We start from the raw sequence: 22,354 nt of genomic DNA on the forward strand, positions 1-22,354 counted from the left end.
TTTGGGCCTTGACATATGCTATTCCATATGCCTGGAATGTTTCCTACATTCATCCTCTGTCTCTCTAATTCCTACTCATCCCCAACTCTCACCCCACCCCAAAGTAAGCTATATGGCCTATGTGTACCTCCACTTTGTACTAAACCCTATTATGGGTGAGAAGGAAACACTGTAGATTCAAAATGCTCTAGGCTACAAGCCTGTCCCTAAGGTACATCATTCAACTATCTCCTCTTATTCTGAATACAGACACCACCCCCAATTTTCAATTATAATTGGCTTCCCAGGTAGTTTTATCTTTAAAGAGCAAATGCACTTGTCCTGTTGATGCAAGCAGAACAATCCACATGAATATTTTATTGCCCATTGTAAATTAATAAAATGACATTCCAGTCTCTGTAAGCTTGAATAATAAGAGTTTGCCAAGAGAAGACTTTACTTTCAATGTGCTGACAAAAATTCAAGTTTTGAGCCTGCAAAGCCAAGATTCAGACCTTGTACTACAGTGAGTTTACCAATGTAAATGAATTTCCTAAGATCTCTTGACAGCTAGCCAGCTGCCCCCCCCCCCCCCAGGCAGCATAATTAGACTGATGAGTTGTATAGAATTTAGACTTACTGCACTTCCATCTCCCCTTAAGATTTGATAGAAACTCAGTGACAAAATATTTCAGAGGCCATATAATTCAAACAGTATGTTGCTTAAGCCCATAGACTGCTTAGAATGGTCTGAAAATTTACAGTATTGTGGTCAGGGCTCAAACAAATGGTCTTTTGTAAAAGATTAATCTGAAAATGTCTTGTTACTACAGGTAGCATAAGTGAGGAATGAGAGATGATATAGTACTTTACTTAATATAATTATTAGTAGTAGTTCAATTATTATTGCATAAAAAATATTCTGGATGGAAGAGACTCTCTTTGTCTCTGTATCTCTGTCTCTGTCTCTCTCCCCTCTATCTATATCTGTCTGTATTAAGAAATGTGTTTTCTTTGTTAAGGGAGAAAAAATCCACCTGATAACTCAGGGCAATCAGCTCATTCATGGTATCATTTCTAAATGATACTGCAATAGTATACTTGATGCCAGCTTTGCAAGATTACATATAAAAATAACACAGTACCCTTTTTAAAAATGTTTTAAGAATAATGCTTGTTATGGATTAGTTGGCTAAAAATGAGATCCAAAAATACAATTTATTTGACAGATTTTGGTTAATACATAAAACAGATACTTGGCTGACAAAAAACCAAGAAGACAAATTAATCTGCAAAGAAAATTAAAGAACCACTTTTGGAAAACACAGTCTCCTTCTTCTCCCGTTTACCTTGTAGGGGAAGAAAGACTTCCTCTACCCTCTCAGCTCAAGTACCTGGGGAAATGCAAGTTAAACTAACGAAAGACAGATTAACAGGAAAGACAGCGTATGAATTTTATTGATGTTAATATTTGCATGTGTAGGACAATTTCACGAAAAAAGAAGTGAAAATCCAAAGAAGTGTTTAGACTCAGGGACTTATATGTCATTTCTAACAAACGGTGATACACTGTACAGAAGTGACTAGACAGAGGGGTTTGGGCTTCTAGAGCAGATAAATTGTGGGAAAGTGACAAGAAAATATATGGGTAGAAGGAAAGGAGGATAAGGGTTATTTTAGTACGGTTTGTTTATGCAGACTCATCTCAGTGCCAGCTCTCCATCTCCAGTGTCATAAATTAATCAAAAAGGAGGCCATTGATAAATTAATTAAATAGAAGGCAACACCTTAGCAGCCTACAGAAACAAACCAAAACCTAAGTCCAAAATGCCTCAGAATTGAGAATTGAAAACCTAAGGACAACCAATCACAAACGGCCAACTAGGCTTTCCCAGTTAATGCAATTGCTTAAACTATAGCCAAGCAAATAATTTCCTTGCTTAGCTTCCACCTGTTCTCTGTCAAAGTCCTTCCCCTAGCTCCTGTTGGTAGACTGTTCCTAAACACTTCCAGTCAGGTACTGCACAATTCAAATCAATTTTTGCTCAAATATACCCTTAAAAAATTTTAATATACTTTAGTTTATCTTTTAACAAGTAATAAAGATAGCTCTCCTTTACCTGGTACAGGAGAAGGGAGAAATATATGCCCTGCTTTTAAGCAGAAAGAAGGATGGTAAACTACTATTTTTGAAAAATGATCAAAGAAGACAATTTAGGTGATACAAACAAACATATCATGGTATTCATGGTCTCCTTTCAGAAAACTGCAAAATGAGGTGGAAGACAAGAAGTTTTTATACAATATAAGAATAAAGAATAAGGAAGAGACAAATAAAAAATATCTGATGGCCCAGGACCGCATAGTCAAACTTGTTTGGGTGAAAAAGCCCAGAGGTGGCTTGGCATTTGGGGTTTGGCTGAATGAATATTCAATAGGCCCTCTGTATTCATGGGTTCCGCACCTGCAGATTCAACCAACCATGGATTGAAAACATTCAAAAAAAGAAATTCTAGAGTGTTCCAAAAAACTTAAATTTGCAACATACCAAACTCCTATGAGAGTTTGGTATCGTTGCCCTGATACCAAAACCGGACAAAGATATCACCAAAAAAGAAAATTGCAGGCCAGTATCACCAATATGAACATAAATGCAAAAATCCTCAACAAAATACTAGCAAATCAAATTTAACAACACACTGAAAGGATCATACACCACGATCAAGTGGGCTTTATCCCAGGGATGCAAGGATGGTTCAGTATCCACAAATCAATTAATGTGATACACCATATTAACAAACTGAATAACTAAAATACAAGAGAATCTTATCAATGGCACCCACCTAAATGTGCATTAGAAATGTTATCCTTCATTAGTAGGTTTTTCCTGGTAACCTCCTGTAACTGGCTTCCTCCCACCAACACACAGACACACACACACACACACACACACACACACACACACACACACACACACACACAATACACACATGCCTTCCTTTCTTTTATCTTTAGCTGAAGATGGTCTTTAAACTGATAGCTTAGGCTAGTTAGGGAGTTACTCATTTTTCCCTCGGTATATCCCATATATACATGAGGTATGCATGTTAATACACTTCCATTTGTTTTTCTCTTGTTAATCTGCCTTTTATTACAGGGTGTCTCAGTCAGTAACTCAGAAGGGTAGAGGGAAAATGATTTTTCCTCCCTACAGTTCACTCAAGAAACTAATTAGAAGATCTTGGGATGAAATTTAAAGCTAATAATAAATAATTTAGTCTTACGATGAGAAATAAATGCCAAAATCAATTTTAAATCCTTTTATATACTGAAGAAAAATTCTGAGATATCATATGTTAACAAGAAAAACTACAGCCCCAAACCATGTCAGCTGTGCTTAAGATAAATATCAAACCCAGATTTAATACCAAACTGCAGTTTCCATCTTCCTCAGGAATGTAATTTTTGTTTTTGAAGTAGCATAGTATTGGTGTAAACTTTATACAGTTGAGCCTTGAACACGGGTTTGAACTGTGAGGGTCCACTTATCTGCAGATTTTTTTCCAATAAATGTACAGTTGACCCTCCCTGATCTTGTGTTGCACACCTGCGGATTCAACCAATCACCAATTGAAATTTCCATCCACTGTTGGTTGAATCTGAAGATGCAAAACTCACAGATAATGGAGGGCCGGCTGTATTCACTGTACTATTCTATTTTGTATAAGGGACTCGAGCATGTGTGTATTTGTGGGGGGTCCTGGAACCAAACCTCCATGGATACAAAGGGACAACTATATAAATTTCATGTCTACAATATTATAATTCAACCTCCATATACACTACAGCATGCTTACCACCAAAAATCTAGTTTTATCTGCCCATACAATTGATCTCCTTTACACCTTTGGTCCTCCCTCCACCTCTCTTCTCTTCTGGTAACTACCAATCTGTTCTCTGTATCTACATGTTCGTTTTCATTTTGTTTTGCTTGTTTGTTTATTCTGCTTTTTAATATTCTACATATGAGTGAAATCATATGGAATTTGTCTTTTTCCACCTGAATTATTCCACTTAGTATAATACCTTCAAGGTCCATCCATTGGTTGCAAATGGCAAGATTTCATCTTTTTATGGCTGAATAATATTCCAGTGTATGTATATGTGTGTGTGTGTGCACATACCACTTCTTTATCCATTCATCCATTGATGGGCACTTAGGTTGTTTCTATATTTTGGCTATTATAAATAATACTGAAATGAATATGGGGTGCATATATCTTTTCTAATTAGTATTTTCATATCCTTTGGATAAATACCCAGAAGTGGAATAGATGGATCATGTGGTAGTCCTGCCAACTAAAGAATGTCACTAGCCATTCAGCTCTGCAAGCATTGAATCATTAGCCACTGCAGCAGCTGACCTTTAACACACCCTGAAAGGAGTTCAGGGCAGAGATCAGGAATGAGGCGCTCTGTTCTCTGGGAAAACTGGTAGTACAGACCTTCAAATAGTTAATATATTTTCAGGAGAAACTTTTTATGAACTTGGATTCTTTCATCTTCCCATACTTAGAAAAGCACTAAAACCATAAACTAAGTTGTCTGTTCCTCCTGACTATCGGCAACCTCCTAACAAGATGTGTGCTTGGTTGCACATACCCTCTTTGCCAAAATTACATATTTACTGACCTCCCCCCTTACCTCTCTGAACAGTTTCTTAGAGCTATGTGAGAGGATGTCTCTGGGGCTACAGTCCTCAGTAAGATACTGAATAAACTTGACCCACAGCTTTCATGTTGTACATTTCATTTTAGTTGATAGTTCTATTCTTAATTTTTTGGGAGACCTCCATAGTGGTTTCAACAATTTACATTCCCACCAATAGTACAGGAGGGCTCCCTTTTCTCCACCTTCTCAGCAACAATTTGTTATTTCTTGTCTTTTTGATAACAGCCATTCTAACAGAGGTGATAGCTCATTGTGGATGTGATTTGCATTTCCTCAGTAATTAGTGATGTTGAACATCTTTTCAAGTGTTTGCTGACCATCTTTGTGTCTTCTTTGGAAAAATGTTTATTCAGATCCTCTGCCTCTTTTTAAATTAGGTTGTTTGTTTTTTTGTTATTGTTGTGTTGTTGTTGAACCCAAGTTCCTGTTCTCTATGCACAGTGAGGCCAACCAAACCAAAACATCAGGGTCTGAAGCAGAGAAAGGTTTATTGCAGGGCCAAGCCAGGAGAGTGGGAGATGCTCAAAAGACCCAAACTCCCTGATGGCTTTTAGGGAAGAGTTTTTAAAGGAAATATTTGGGGTGAGGGGTGCAGGGAGCATGACTTTCTTCTGATTGGTTGGTGGTGAGGTACAGCAGACTTCAAGGAATCTCAATCGTCAAACTTCTGGTCCTAACCAGTATGGGGTCTCAGCCTATAGTTACCATCCTCCATCTGGATGGAGGGGCCTTAGCTCCTGCAGAACAACTCAAAGATATGTATCAGATTCTTATGTATATTCCTCCAGGAGGAGCTCAGACTCTGTTTTATCAGCAAACTATTGTTTCTCTCAACTGATTTTCCTTTGTTTCTGCAGTTTCTCACTTTGCTAATTAGTAACTGCTTGAATCTGCTCTTTGGAAGAACACAGGGAAGGCCTAGGAGACCAAAGCCCTTTTCTACAAGCAAGAAATGGGGGACCTGGAAAAGCTTTTGCACCCAGGAGGGCCTCACAGGGTTCTGCTCATTTTCAATACCCTCTTTTGCTTTGATACTCCTCTATCCTGAGGAGAACCAGTACAGGACAAGAAAGGGAATAATGTTTTGGATAGAGAGGTTAATCATAAACTTAGCAGAGGAACTTTCTTTTAGAAGGACTCAGTTTCAGTGTAATATGAGTTCTTCATATATTTTGGATATTAACCCCTTATCAGAGGTGTGATTTGCAAATATTTTCTCCCATTCGGCAGTTTTCTTTTCATTTTGTTGATGTTTTCCTTTGTTGTGCAAGGCTTTTTTAGTTTGATGTAATCCTATTTGTTTATTTTTGGTTTTGTTTCCCTTGCCTAGGGAGACCTATCTAAAAAAAATATTGCTAAGACTGATGTCAAAAAGTGTACTGCCTATGTTTTCTTCTAGGAATTTATGGTTTCAGGTCTTACATTAAAGTCTTTAATCCATTTTGAGTTAATTTTTGTATATGGTACAAGATAGGGGTCAACTTTCAATCTTTTGCACATAGCTGCCTAGTTTTACCAACACTATTTATTAAAGAGACATTCCTTTCTTCATTGTATGTTCTTGCCTCCTTTGTCATAAATTAGTTGCTTGTATACGTGTGGGTTTATTTCTGGGCTCTCAAATGTAACCTTAATCAACAAGTTTGTAATGTTCTGGTCAGCACCAATGAGGTAATCTGGAGACATGGCCCCTCCCCAGCCCCCAGAGGAAGAAGAATCAATCTGCATAATAAAACCCTTGATATTCCTCTGCCCCTCAAAAGAGGATAACCCAGCCCAAAATGACTATTTTCTTTTGCTAATGACTTCCTTGCTGTTTAGCACAAGGAACTATATTCAATAGTTTGAAATAATCTATAATGAAAAAAACATGACATATATATATATATATATATATAAAACTGAATCACTGCACTGTACACCAGAAACTAACACAACATTGTAAATGAACTATACTTCAATTAAAAACAAAAAAGAGAGAGAGTACTAAGGCTTAGATTAAATTACTTGCCCAGACCAAGAAGTGGTTGAGTCAAGATATGAAGCCAGGTAGTCCAAAGCCTGTTCTGTTAATGATTTCAAACACTTGAATAGCTAGTGGACTGGTGGAAAACATCAGTAAAATAGGCAATATCATTCTAGGAGTTTAGTTGTTTAATTTACTTATCTATTGTAAAATTAGTTATATAAGATATCCATTAGACTGAGGTGGTTCTAATACCTTAGCAGCCTATCTAAGCAAATCAAAACCAAAGCCTGAAATGCCTCAAAGTTAAGAAATCAAAATCTAAGGACAACCTAACACAAACATCCAACTAGCATTTTCCAAATAAGACAAACGCTTAAGCTATAGCCAATCAAATAATTTATTTGCTTGGCTTCCACTTCTTCCCTATAAAAGTTTTTTGGTTTGCCCCTTTTGCTAGAGTGCTCCTAACCCCTTCTAGTTTGGTATTGCCTGATTAGAACAGATTTATGCTCAAATAAACTCTTAAAAATGTTAGTATGTCTCTTTTATAGTTTATCTTTTAACACTATCTGTATATTTTAAAAACATTTTCATAATCTTTCATCTCTTAACTGTATGGTGTTCATAATTTTCACTTCTAATGCCTCGTATTAATCAATATTAGAATGTTAAAAATCAACTCATGAAGGTTTTTTAAAAAAATCTCTATTGTATTATATATTTGTATTAGTGTTTATTTGTTTTCTCATTAAAGATGCTTAGCAAATCAGAATTATATAAAGCATACTTTATATGTTAATATGTAATTTTCAAAAAGTTAAAAACATGACTCTCAGAGTTGTTGACCTCATTAATGAGAGAACCAGCAGGATAATATACCTGGTTCAAATGGGGCATAGAAAGACAAAAGTTATTTATAGTCATTGAGAAAAAAGTGCTAGAATAAGATTACTCAATTACATAAAAATTGGTTAATGCCCCATAGGGCAATAAAACTAACCTTTGGGTTACAACCCAGTCTTTTCTACCAGACACAAATCATTTCCATCTCTATGAGACAAAGATAATTGCATTGCTAAAACATAAGGATTATCTGCATCAATTACTGGTCTGGTTTTCTACAATTTAACATCTACTCTTACAAAGTCATTTTTTACCATTTATCACCATCGTACTACATTTTATGTATTTACCTTGTTTATTGTCTGTTCCCTCCATTAGAATATAAAGGCAGAACCCCCCCTTTGTGCATTGTGATATCCCCAATACCTAAAATAGTGCCCTACCCATAGTATGTACTCAAAATATGTGCTGAATGAACAAATTAGTGAAAACAAAGAATGACATGGTTCACTTTGACTTTAAAAACATAAGCCATTTTAGGACAAAAAATGTAAAGTAACCAAGCCCAAAGTAAATTAAAAAGTAAACTAAATTGCCTGAAGGATAGCCAAGACCTCATACTGGTGCTTGAATAGAGGAAGTTTCCAGCCCAACTTTCTGCAGAGAGAGAGATTAATGGAAATGACATATGATGAGATGGAAAATCAAGCAGCACCTGTAGAAAATCTGTTAGCCTCTCATTCTCACAGTGAAAGTAGAGAGGAAACAATCGTGTGCTCTCTGAAGAGAGCTGAGGTGGGGGGAGGGGGAGGGAGCAAGAACCAGATTGTAAAATTCGACAAAATAAATTCCACCTCAAGAAGCCACTTGTTACTGAAAGAATCAAAATATGTTGCTTTAGCATAAAGATTATTTTGAGCTGAAGGCAATTAAGAAACAGCAGGTATAGGGGGGAAAAAGTATACTCTTTCACATTTAATTCTTTAGTGCATCTGAAATTGATTTTATACATGGTATAAACTAGAAATCCAATTTTTTTCCCCATATGAATAACCAGCTGTGCCCACTATCTCTCACTGCTATTCATTTCCAGCTCTGTCAGATATCAGGTTTTTCAATAAACAGATATGTAATTTGGTTGGTAGTTTTCTATTCCATTCTATTGATCTGTTTGTCTGTCTCTTGCCAGTTTTTCATTACCTTAATTTGTTGTAGCTGTGATAAGTCTTGATATCAGCTTGTTCTTTTATACTTAACTTTGCTAGTCTTGGCCCTTTGCTTTGTACATAATTTTTAGAAACATGTTGACAAATGCCACTCACAAAATAAATTCTCTTGAGATTTTAATTGAAATTGACTTGAATCAATTTCATCAATTTTGGAAGAACTGTATCTTCAATTATTGAGTCCTCTAATCCATGAGTATGTTTTGTCTCTCCATGTATTTAGATCTTCTTTAATACCATTCAGTAATGTTTTACACGTTACTACAAAATGGTCTTAACACATTTTGATTAAAATGATTCCTATATACAGTTTTTGCATTTTCTAACTGTAGCTACTGTATCAAAATGTAATTAAACTTTTATAGGTAGAGATAGCAGGATACAAGATTAACATACAGAAATCTGTTGCATTTCTTCACCCTAACAATATCAGAAATATCAGAAAAAGTTAAAAAAAAATCCTTTTTAAAACTGCATCAAAAAAAAAAAAACAACAAAAAAACAACTTAGGAATAAACCTGATCAAAAAGGTAAAAGACTTATATGCAGAGAACTATAAAACATTAAGGAAATTAAGGATGATTTAAAGAAATGGAAAGATATCTTATGCTGTTACATTGGAAAAATTAATATTGTTAAAATGGCCACACTACCCAAAACAATCCACAGATTTAATGAGATCCCTATCAAATTACCCGGGATATTTTTCACAAAACTAGAACAAATAATCCTAAAATTTATATATAATCATAAAAGACTTAGAATTGCCAAAGCAATACCAAAGAAAAAGGTGGAAGCTAGAGGCATGACCCTCCCAGACTTCAGGTAATATTATAAAGCTACAGTAATCAAAATAGCGTGGTATTGGCACAAAAACAGACATATGGATCAATGCAACAGAATAGAGGGACCAGAAATAAGCCCACACACCTTTGGTCAATTGATCTTTGACAAAGGAGGCAAGAGTATACAATGGAGAAAAGATAGTCTCCTTGACAAGTGGTGTTGAGAAACTGGACAGCCACATGAAAATCAATGAAATTAGAACACTTGCTCATACCACATGCAAAAATAAACTCAAAATGGCTTAAAGATTTAAACATAAGACAAGACACCAGAAACCTCCTGAAAGAGAACATAGGTAAAACATTCTCTGATACAAGCATAGCAAAGTTCTCCTAAGGCAGTCTACTGAGGCAATAGAAATAAAAGCCAAAATAAACAAATGGGGCCTAATTAAACATATAAGCTTTTGCACAGCAAAGGAAACCATAAACAAAACAAAAATGACCTACGGACTGGAGGAAAATATTTGCAAATGATGTGACTGACATGGACTTACCTTCCAGAATATACAAATAGGTTATACAACTCAATGACAAACAAACAAACAAACAAACAACCTCCCCCCCAAAAAGCTCCACAACTCTATCAAAAAATGGGTGAAAGACTTAAACAGACATTTCTCCAATGAAGAGATACAAATGACCAATAGGCAAATGAAAAAATGCTCAATATCACTAATTATCAGAGAAATGCAAATCAAACAAACGATAAATGCTGGAGAGGGTGTGTAGAAAAGGAAACCCTCTTACACTATTGGTGGGGATGTAATTTGGTGCAGCCACTATGGAAAACATTATAGAGATTCCTTAAAAAACTAAAAATAGAGGTATCCTATGATCCAGCAATCCCTGGGCGTATATCTGGAGGAAACTAATTCAAAAAGATACATGCAACCCAATGTTCATAGCAGCACTATTAACAATAGCCAAAACATAGAAACAACCTAAATATCCAACAACAGATGATTGGATAAAGAAGATTTGGTATATGGAATACCACTGAGCCATAAAAAGAATGACATAATGCCATTTGCAGCAACATGGATATAGACATGGAGATTGTCATACTGAGTGAAGTAAGCCAGAAAGAGAAAGAAAAATACTATATGATATCACTTATACGTGGAATCTAAAACATTGATACAAATCAACTTATTTACAAAACAGAAATAACTCACAGATACAGAAAATAAGCTTATGGTTATCAAAGGGAAGGGCAGAGTGGGGTTTAAATTAGTAGTTTAGGATTAGCAGACACAAACTACTGTATACAAAATAGACAACAAAGTCCTACTGTATAGCACTGTGAACTATATTCAATAACTTGTAATAACTATTACGAAAAAAAGAATATATATGTATATGTATAGCTGAATCTCTATGCTGTACCACAGAAACTTAACACAATATTATAAATCAACTATACTTCAATTTAAAAAAAACTGAGAGGACCTATAAATTGCATTTTTTACACTAAACCTGTTTGGTTTTAATATCACATTATACCTGTTGACCTGAAATAAGCAGACTGCTTGATATTTCTGTAGCAAAGATGGATTTATTCATGATCAGCAGAGAACTGCAATTCGAGGTCTGCAGCCATGGCTTACTACTTGCAAGTCCTGGCACAGCAAGAGAAGGAGAATGCTCTTATAGACAGGAAAAGGAAGTTGAGAGGGCCGTAGTAAACAGAGTCCATGGCTTTTCATTAGCTGAGTCCTTAGAAGGAAAGAAGTCTTTCTTCCTCCTGTTGAGCTCTGCTATCATCGCAGAGCGCGGGAGCTCCCCCTTCTGGCCTGCTTACTCCGTGTAACTGAGGTTTCTGTTTATTAATTTTGTACATCCAACTTCAGAAAATGAGTCCAAGAGTGTTTCTTCTCCCCTACCTCCATTTTTTATTCCTTGAAAGTGTGTTAGAACTCACCTATAAAGTTATCTTGGGTCTGGTGGATTTTCTTTGCATTCATGAGAAGATTTTAAAATACTGATTCAAGTTTTTACAATTTAAAACATTTTTCCTAAATTTGCTCATTTGTGTGTTCTTGCCTTTTAACTTTTCTTTATCACTATTATTTCCATTTTTGCTTTAGTTCTTTTGTTTGTTTTCTCTTCTAATTGCTTAGGTTTGAAGATTAGCTTTTTATTATTATTATTTTCATTTTGGGGGAGAAATATTGGATTTTTATTTACTTACTTATTTTTCTTGGAGGTACTGGGGATTGAACCCAGGACCTTGTGCTTGCTGGGCATGTGCTTTACCACTGAGCTACACCCTCCCCCTGTGAAGCTCAGGGTATTAATGCTCAGGTATACTTTTCTTTCTTTCTTTTCAGAACTAAAAAAGGATTTTGTTTATTGAGGGCAAGAGGATGCAAGCAATATAAAAATCAAAAGCTTATCTGGCTTTAACTGACTTTTCTTTCTCTGCTTCTCCAAGGGGAGTTGGGTTTTATTTGTACATTTTCTAAGGGTCCCAGTCTGCTCAGGAAATCCTTATACAGAGGGAAGCTGTGGGGCAGATTCCTTAAGCGACCCTTTGGGAGACTTCTTATCACGGCAGGAGCAACTGCTCAGTGCTGCCTACTTCTTTCCCTTCTGCTTCACGTGCACCACAAAATAGTCATTGCACGCAATGGTGAGCCCGGCGATTAGCGAAAAGCAGCTCTGGAAGCCCACTTTGCCGTCTCGGCACTGGTCCAGGTCCTTCATTATTTTGTCCATGGCCAGAGGGTCTTTTTGATTTTCCAAAAATCCAGGGAACTCCTTTTCCATGAGTACTCTCAGGTCCTCCTTTGTTAAGTAGCCTTTATCCCCAGCAAATTTGTGAAATGTGAACATCATGGTTTCCATGGCGTGTTCCATTTGAGACGGCATTTTGGTGAGGTCTGCTGAAGCCTAGGAAGGAGGCGCGGCGGGGGACTCCGGGCTGGCGGGGACGCGCGGCCAGTCAGGTATACTTTTCTTTCTATTATAAACATGGAGAACAATGCATTTTCCTTTCTAAGAAGTATGTTTTAAATTTCTCAAATATACACTACTTTAAAAATCTTTTAAAATGCATTTCTAATTCAATTGCATTGTGTTTAAAGAATACAGTCTGTGTACACCAGTTCTTAAAAAACTTAAACTTGCTTTTTGGCCACATACCTGAAAAGTTTTCATATAAATGCTTTGTGGGCACTTGACAGAAATGTATGTCATCCAGTTGTCAGGGATAGGGGTCTATATGTGTCCAGTAGATGAAGCTTATCATTGTATTTTTTAAGTCTTCTATATTTCTACTGATACCTTTTATGACTGGTCTATTAATTACTGATATGATATATCAAAATCTCCCACTGTGGTGGTAGATTTGTTGATTCTTCTTGTAGTTTTGGCAACTTTTACTATATGTATTTTAAAGCTGTGTTATGAGTCCCATACAACTTTGGAATTATCAAATATTGATGAAGTAAATCTTCTATCAATGTTTTTACCCTTATTACAGTAATATTTTTTGTTTTAAAGTCTATTTTGTCTAATATGAATATAGTCATACCACTTTTAGTTTGGTTAGTGTTTGCTTATTAGCATGTCTTTTTTTACATCCTTTGACTTTTAGTCTCCTTTTTTTTTTTTTAATAGTTTAGGCAGTGATGTGCTGACAAATGCTTAACAACCAGCTCTCTGGGCAGGAGAAGTAGCGTCTGATTTGCAGAATGTACTGATTTCTATGGTGTCAATACTCCCACCTGGGATTGTCAGAGAAAACACAGAATGCCTAGTTAAATCTGAATTGCAGATAAACAATGACTCATTTTTTAATATAAGTAGTTAATATTGCATGGAACACACTTACATATAAAAAATATTTGCTGTTTATCTGAAATTCAAATTTAACTGGTTGTCTGTATTTTCAGTTGCTGAATCTGGCAACCCTACTCCCACCAAAATGGTTGAATGCAAAGTTGGGAGGAGATGTTCACAACTTGCTTTTTAAATAACTTTATTGAGATATAACTCACATACCATAAAATTCACTCATTTAAATATGTAACACAATGGTTTTAATATATTCATATACTTGGGCAACCACCACCACCACCACAAACAATTTAAAACATTTTCATCATCCCAGAAAGACTCATTAGCAACCACTAACTTCAACCATCCCTCTGCCCCAGTCCTAATTGGTAACCACTAATTTATTTTCTATCTTTATAGATTTGCCTCTTCTGAACATGTTGTATAAATGGAATCATACAATATGTTTTTTTGTGACTGTCTTCTTTCACTTAGCACATATTTTCAAGGTCCATATATATTGTAGCATGTATCAATACTTCATTTCTTTTTTATTACTGAATAATATTCTGCTGTATGGATAGGTCACATTCACTTATGGATACATTTATAAGTTGATGGACATTAGGTAGTTTTGGGACTATTATGAATGAAGCTGCTATAATAGTCAGCTTCTGCAGGCTGATAAGAACCACTATGAGGCAGCTCCAGTACCCTGCTCATTATAGGTGTGTCTCTTGTAGACAACATATGGCTGTATATCATAATTGCCTACTTACTTATCTCCATCTCCCTCTGGACTATCAGCTAAAGACTAATAAAGACTTTGTTCACCACTGTACCCACAGTTCCTAATTTAGTGTCTAATACTTGACGTTTAATTAATTAACGCATATTGTATTCCTGAATGAAGTATATAGCACAGTAGTTAAGAATGAATTGTTTCTCTTCTATATATAAATAGATAAACAGCAAGGTCCTACTGTATAGCACAGGGAACTATATTCAATATCTTGTAATAACCAATAATGAAAAAGAATATGTGTGTGTGTATATAACTATTTATATAACTAAATCACTATGATGTACACCAGAAACTAACACAACACTGTAAATCAACTATACTTCAATTTTTTAAAAAAAGTGAAGGAGACATAAAGAACCTCAATAACCTAAAAACAAAGCATTGAGCCTCTGATTAATGACAGTAAGCCTGACCAGAGAAATTCACCTAATTATAAGTATCTTAGAAATTAGTTTTTTTAAACCTAGCAAGCCAGATTGTTTAGAGCTGTGTTCTGGGCTTATATAGGCAGGGTTCACAAGTATCAACAAATGGTTGCCTTGATTAAAATGAAAAAAAAAATAATAATGAGGTATTTATGTAAATGCAGAAGGGCTAACAGGTTACTTAACCTTTCTAAGACTTGGTTTTCCTCCTGGTATGATGTGGAGAACAGCAGCACCTCCCTCAACAGCATTTTGTAAGCAGTCAGCATTGGCCTGGCACATTTTAAATACCCAGTAACAAATGGTTATTATTGTTATTTGTGTTAAACACACCAATAGCCCATTTGACACTGTGATCTCATAATTCCTTGCCCACTGTCTTCCCATTTGCAGTGTGTGACCTACTTCAAGGATGATGTTTGGATTTGTCATCACTGAAAGCTGTTTCGTTGAAGACAAACTAAACTCCCAAATCCCACTCTCTGACAACAATCTTACTCAAGGAACTTGCAGAGCCAAAATTAAGATTGTTCCTTTTTAAAAATTGCCAATTTAGGAGGAACATACTATCTAGTTGTCATAGTATTTCTCTTCTGATTAAGGAGGTAGAATGTTTTCAGCTTATTGGAAATAGGTGTTCCTTTTATGACTTTTCATTTCTGCTGCCCATTTTCTACCTGTATGTTCATCTCTGTCTTTTGAACTTGTAAGAGCACTTCATATATTAGGAATATCAACACTTCGTGTAGCATATATTTTGCAAACAATTTTCCCAAGTTTGCATTTATTGCTTCTCATGGCACTTTTAAACATACAAAATTTTTCTTATTTCTAGGAAGTAAAAAATATCAATTTTCCTATTAAAAACACTGCAGGAATATATGAGTTAGAATGTGAAAGTCCTCCATATATTTACACTTTGCCCACCCTGTGAAAACCACTGATAGCAATTTAGTATGTCTTCAAAACACGTGTATTGGTAGTCAGTATGTATCATCAGTTGTCTACTGTTTTCCATTCTTAATGCTACCACTTGGTCTAGGCCACCACCATATCTGGCTCTCCTCTCCTTTCTCTCTAAATCACTGTTCTTATCATAGAGATAATGGTCATGTTTAAACATAACTAGATTTTTTTTTAAACACACACTAGCATACAGGTCATCAACCAATGTATACATACTATTTAGTCCCCTGTTCTATTCTCACTTAACAATATATGTTGAACCTCTCTATGTTCAAATATTGCCTGGAATATACTTTGTTTTTTAGAAAAATATTCCTTGTTTATCTGAAATTCAAATGTAATTCAATGTCTTGTATTTTTATTTGCTAAACTGCACCGTCCTACTTCTATTGTTGGTCCAAGATAGCTGTTCCAGTTGTAGCCTTCTTTCAGTCGGGGGACTGGGTTAAGGAGACTTGACGAACACATCCAATTCTATCAAGGGCAGAATCTGGATGTTTCACATATCACTTCTGCTTACAGCGCATGACCATCAATTAGTCACATGGCCACACAGAACTTCTAGAGAGGCTTGGAAGTGTAGCCTTTATCTGAGCAGGTATTTGGCCAGGTAAAACCCTCTCGCCATGAAAGAAGGGAAGAATGAATGTTAAGGTACAACTAGTTCCCTAGATAGGAACTATTGTTAGAGATAACAATCTTAGGATATAGTCTTGGTAGGATTGTCATTAAAGGTTCCCAATTCCCCACCCTCTTCCAACCAAGTGACGGGCATGTGACCCAAACTGAGCCAGATACTCTCTGAAACCGGAATCTTAAGCAAAGTGATAGCAAATTGATACAGAAACTTCAAATACTTGAAGTTCATTCACCCTGATTTTGGTGACCTGAAGAAAGTAAACATATGGCTTCATGCTTAGATCATTAGAGTTTTTCTGGTTCCTGAGCTTACACTTAGTTTGCCTTTGCAGGTCTAGATTTTCCTCGGGTTCTGTAAGATAACCTTTTTTTCCCCCTTAAGTTGGTCAGAATTGGTTTGTGCTACTAGCAATTATAGAAATTTAACAGCTCAAAAGTCAACTTTGGGAGCATTCCAAGGTGAGGAGACAAAAAAAACCTGTTCCCCACCTCTGAGGATTTCTTTCTAAGCAAATTTTCACTTCTGCATTAGAGTTTTCAGACTTAAGATAAGAAGGCAACTATAGCATCAAAAATAGTACCTCAAAATGGAAACAGAGAGAGAAGTATAAATTAAACTTGAGTAGGCTAATACTTGGGCTTACTTTGTACTTATTTGCAGAGATTACTGATTACTCTAATAGTTGGGACAACTCTGTGCTTTGTTAAATTTTACAAATATTATCCCACTAAATCCTTGTAGCAACAATAAGGCATTGTTATTATTCTCATCTTGCAGTTGGGGGAAATGGGGCTTATGTTAAGTGACTTTCCAAAGGTCACAGAACTGATAATAGTTGTAGCCAGTATTCAAAACTAAATTGATATGGAAATTCCTTAAAAAACTAAAAATAGAATTACCATATGATCCAACAATCCCACTCCTGGGCATGTATCTTGAGGAAACTAATTTGAAAAGATACCTGCACCCCAATATTCATAGAAGCAGTATTTACAATAACCAAGACATGGAAGCAACCTAAATGTTCATCAACAGATGATTGGATAAAGAAGTTGTGATATATCTATATACATATAATGTATATGATGGAATACTACTCAGCCATAAAAAGAATGAAATAATGCTTACATGGATGGACCTGGCAACTGTCATACTAAGTGAATTAAGCCAGAAAGAGAAAGAAAAATACCATATGATATCACTTATATGTGGAATCTTTAAAAATGACACAGATGAACTTATTTACAAAATAGAAACAGACTTACAGACATAGAAAATAAACTTATGGTTACCAGGGGGAAAGGGGGTAGGGAGGGATAAATTGGGAGTTTGGGATTTGCAGATTCTAACTATTATATATAAAATAGGTAAATAATAAGGTCCTACTGCATAGCACAGGGAATTATATTCAATACCTTATAATAGCCTATAATGAAAAAGAGTATGAAAAGGAATGTATATATACATTTATATGTATAATTGAATCACTATGCTCTACACCAGAAACTAATGAAACATTGTAAATTGACTATATTTCAATAAAAACAAAACAACAACAAAAAAACTAAGTTGAATTTCAGCACTTGAACTCTTAACCATTATCCATACCACAGCAAGACCTTAAAAAATAAAAATAAAGATACTTGCTATTTAAACAGCCTTGTAATTTTATTTTTAATTTTTACCATTCTATTATAGAAAATTTCACACATACAAAATTAGAAAGAATGGTATAATAAAGCCTGATGGTACCTATCACCTAAATTCAACAATTATTCCCGTTCCGTCATTCTTTTCTCATCAATCTTCTCTCCAAATTTACACTTTATTTTCTTTTAAGCTGGAGTATATTTTATCTTTTTATTCTTTAAAAAAATTTATGTGTATTTTTTATCATTTTATCCAAGAGTATTTAAAAACTAATCTTCACCTATAAATACTTCAGTATGTTTCTGTAGTGCATAAGAACTTAAAAGAAAAAAAAACCCACTACATTATCATGCCCCCAAAATTCATAATTCCTTAACATATTTAATATCCAATCCAAGTTCAACTTTCCCTGAGTGTCTCAGAAATGTCTTTTTACATTCAAATAAAAATTCAAATACAGTGCATACATTACATGTCAGATATTCTCAAGTTTTTTTTAAAAAATTTATGACAGTTCCCCTCTCTTCCTCTATGCCATGTGTTGTTGAAGAAAACGGGGGCTTTTGTCCTGTGGAATTTCTAACCTTCTGGATTTGGCTGATGGTACCCTCTGGGTGTCATTAACAAGTTCTTCCAGCTCCTGTCTGTCCTGGAAGCTGTTCATTAGTTCAAGAGATTTGATTAAATTAGACTCAAAACAAATAAAAAAAAATTTTGGCAAGAACACTCCATAGGTGGTGTAATAGCTGACTTTTTAAAAAATTGTGTAACTGATTTATTAAATGTGCTGAGTCAGTAATCATAATCAGTAAACTGCTTTGTCTTCTCCCACTGCTGCTGTCAAACAAGCAGATCTCCCTTCTCAGTCCCCAGTGATATTTTAGGCAGATCCCTGACCTTTGAGGCCAGTCTCAGTTGTGAGAAGAGTCTCACTTTCAGCGATGGAAAATTCCAGTCCAGTGTAAATTAAACTTCAATTTCTCATCCATTTCAAATCTCCCTTCTCCTCCTTCTCTTCTATTACAGCTGTCAGGCATGGCCTGTCCTTTCACTCCATTTGGTAGACAGTCTCCACTGTGTCCCTTCAGTCCACGGGAACCATTGGGCATTCCTGCCCAGTCAATGGTGGAAGTGGAACTTGCAACCCTCTGTCCCTGTCTAGCTTCTAGGAGCAGCTCCAGCCCAACTCTAGCCTGCAGATTTTGTCTTTGTCCCTCAAACTCCAAAGGATCCTTGTCAGATTCTTCCAAAAACTTGCCTGTCTTGCACTCCTATAGTAGCAGAGAGTAGGTGTACACATTCCTCCTGCCTGGAAAGCCTCTGGCCAGGCACTGAAAGTCTGACGTCCCTTTCTGGCAAGCACTCCTAATTCTAAGGGGCTCTCTCACTGCCTCCCTTCGCTTGGCTCTAGGGGAAGAACAGCCCATTCAGACCAGGGAAGACATGCTGCCATGCTCTCTTCTCTTGGGAAATCTTCCTAGAGATGCATCTGTCCAAATGAATCTTTGACTTTCTCTGCTAAAGGCTGTGGGAGTGATAGTCGCTGGACTAGCATGTCCATTTCATAGTAAGACCTGTGCACATATGTTGAGGGCTCTTCTTAGGGGTTGGTTCTCACCCATTGTCTACACCTCTGAGGCTGTATCTTGTTCAGGAAAATTCCAATCTACATCCATACAAGTCTACAAGATATACCCTTGACCTAACTTTATAAAGTGGTTCTATTTAACATATGGAATTTCCTATTTTATTTTATTTTTTTTAACATTTTTTTATTGAGTAATAGTCATTTTACAATGTAGTGTCAAATTCCAGTGTAGAGCACAATTTTTCAGTTATACATGAACATACATATATTCATTGTCACATTTTTTTTTCTCTGTGAGCTACCACAAGATCTTGTATATATATTTCCCTGTGCTATACAGTATAATCTTGTTTATCTATTCTACATTTTAAAATCCCAATCTGTCCCTTCCCACCCCACCCCCCCCTTGGCAACTACAAGTTTGTATTCTATGTCTATGAGTCTGTTTCTGTTTTGTATTTATGTTCTTTTTTTTTTTTCAAGATTCCACATATGAGCGATCTCATATGGTAATTTTCTTTCTCCTTCCAGCTTACTTCACTTAGAATGACATTCTCCAGGAGCATCCATGTTGCTGCAAATGGCATTATGTTGTCGGTTTTTATGGCTGGGTAGTATTCCATTGTATACATATACCACATCTTCTTTATCCAGTCACCTGTTGATGGACATTTAGGCTGTTTCCATGTCTTGGCTATTGTAAATAGTGCTGCTATGAACATTGGGGTGCAGGTGTCATCCTGAAGTAGGGTTCCTTCTGGATATATGCCAAGGAGCGGGATTCCTGGGTCATATGGTAAGTTATTCCTAGTCTTTTGAGGAATCTCCATACTGTTTTCCACAGTGGCTTTCCTTGCTTCCTTCTCCCACTCTTAATGATTTAGATGTCTTCTTTTACAATTTTGTGTTTATTCTATTTGTAATTCATGGTAGTTATCACCTTTCCAGTTACGAATTTCTCATTTTTGTAGCATCCTGCTTCTTTTCTGTTTAGAGTAGACTCCTAGTTTATTTTAAAAGGAATAATTTAGAGAAACTCAAATTTAAATAATACTCTCCAGTATATTTTTTCATATATCACTGTGATTTGGGTGAACATCACACACAACACTAACATGTTCTTGTCCTCTGTCCTTACTCAAGAACCCTGGGTGAACTACTAAACACCACCACAAACAAAATGAGAAAAGGAAAACATTTCCAAAGATGGTAGAAGACCAGGAAGCAGGTCCACAGTGATTTACCAGCTTAGTTAAATGTTCCCAGTCTGCATCATACATTTACATACATACATGTACTTCTGTGATTTCCATGTCATATGTGATACAACCTATAAGCATCTTAATTGATGTGTTAAGGTCTATGTGTATGTTTTAAACAAATGTGTTTTATTAAATTGCTGGGTAGAGAATTGCTTATTCCAGTCTTAGCTAGAATTAGAATTAGGAAATGAAGAGAAGGCTTACTGACTCACTGAAGAGTCAGCTGAGTACATTTTTATTTTGCTCTCTGCCAAAGTGGGAGTAAACAATAGACTAACCAAGAACTGCATGATCAATATCCTTGGATGAATATGTGAATATGGGGGGATATAGGGTGAGATCAACTCTGTTACATCAAATTGGCCTAAAATTAGGTCTTTTAAAATGTATGAGATGTTTCTGGAGGTGTACTGTAATGGGGTAATCAAATCATGTTAAACTCACTCTGGACATAGCTGGTTAAATATATCTGAATCCAAGTATTACATATTCCAAATGTGTGCCCCTAGCAGAGCTCCAGGCTCACATTAGATCTTAATAAATCTTTGTGGAAGAGGGAAGGAAGGAAGAAGGGAGGGAGGATGTGAAAGAGGGAAAGTGGGAGGAAGAAAGGGGGAGGGAAAGAAGGAGGGTAACCAGACCGGGAAATTGGTTTTTATTACCTCATTTTAGCAACTGAGTAAGCATAAGTTGACTAATGGTCTTTTCATGGCGTGGTTAAAATGTTGAATTTAGGGCTAATTGTGCGAACCAAAGAAAAGTAAGAGTTTAATAAAAATCATGTTATGGTAATAATTGAAAGGCTGACAGCACATAAGTTTGAAAAAGGAATGTTAAGTGATTGGTTTTTATGTTTTTGTTTTTTAACTCTGGCATCATGCATTAACTTTGTAACATGTTTAACATTCCAGAATATCAAGTCATTGACTTGTTCTTTTAGAAACCCCATTTTCCAAGTCATCTGAATTAAATTACAAATTTATTTAAACACAAAGACACTACCAATTAATAGGAAGCAAATGTTCCATTAAGGAATGCAACAGAGAATGCATGTTTAAAGCAAACTTGATGAAATAGAATTTCAGGATAAGACAGCACATTTGTTATTCTTCTCAGTTCTGTGTCACGTGGAGATTCCATAATTATTCTGTCTTCATCCAAGTCTTGGATATAAGCACTGCAGAGATCTGGTCAGAGCCCAGATCCTGGGGCACTCACCTAAGGGTGCACCCCTCAGACTTCCCTCCCCCTTCTCCCTCCCTCTGTGCATCTCCATCTTGGGGTGTCATCCACCTTCATGCACCTTCTAGGAGAAATCTACAAGGACACCAAGGGAGACCTTGTGAAACTGTCTCATGACCTAAGTAACCCTTCCCCCTTCAGGGTACTCCTTTGGTATCATGTACAACCCTCTTGTACTGCACTTACCATAGTGACTATCATAATTTCTTGTCTCTAAAACACAGCCTCCATGTAAACAGAGATCATACGCATTTCTGACTCTTCACTGAACAGTATTTCTTGTGTGCCAACCATGGTCAAGGTCTGTGCTAGAAGTTATGTTTAGAATTAAGCAAAATAGATGTGGTCCTTGGATTTTTGCCATCTTCTGAGGGAGCGAGTCATTAAATCAACAGGAAAA

At 36.0% G+C, this 22,354-nt stretch overlaps 2 protein-coding genes across 8 annotated transcripts in view; both read right to left on the reverse strand.

The window, feature by feature from the left end:
• The window catches only part of EEA1 (early endosome antigen 1), a 454,873-nt gene that overhangs the window by 117,211 nt on the left and 315,308 nt on the right, over positions 1–22,354 (reverse strand). The gene's annotated exons all lie outside the window — the stretch shown is intronic.
• Positions 11,920–12,539, reverse strand: LOC105106265 (protein S100-A10-like). Its single transcript, XM_064491257.1, has one exon. The coding sequence runs from the start codon at positions 12,465–12,467 to the stop codon at positions 12,174–12,176; it is 294 nt and encodes a 97-aa protein (XP_064347327.1). The 5' UTR covers positions 12,468–12,539; the 3' UTR covers positions 11,920–12,173.

This window comes from Camelus dromedarius, chromosome 11 (assembly GCF_036321535.1).
Source record: "Camelus dromedarius isolate mCamDro1 chromosome 11, mCamDro1.pat, whole genome shotgun sequence".
In the NCBI taxonomy this organism is placed as follows: domain Eukaryota; kingdom Metazoa; phylum Chordata; class Mammalia; order Artiodactyla; family Camelidae; genus Camelus; species Camelus dromedarius.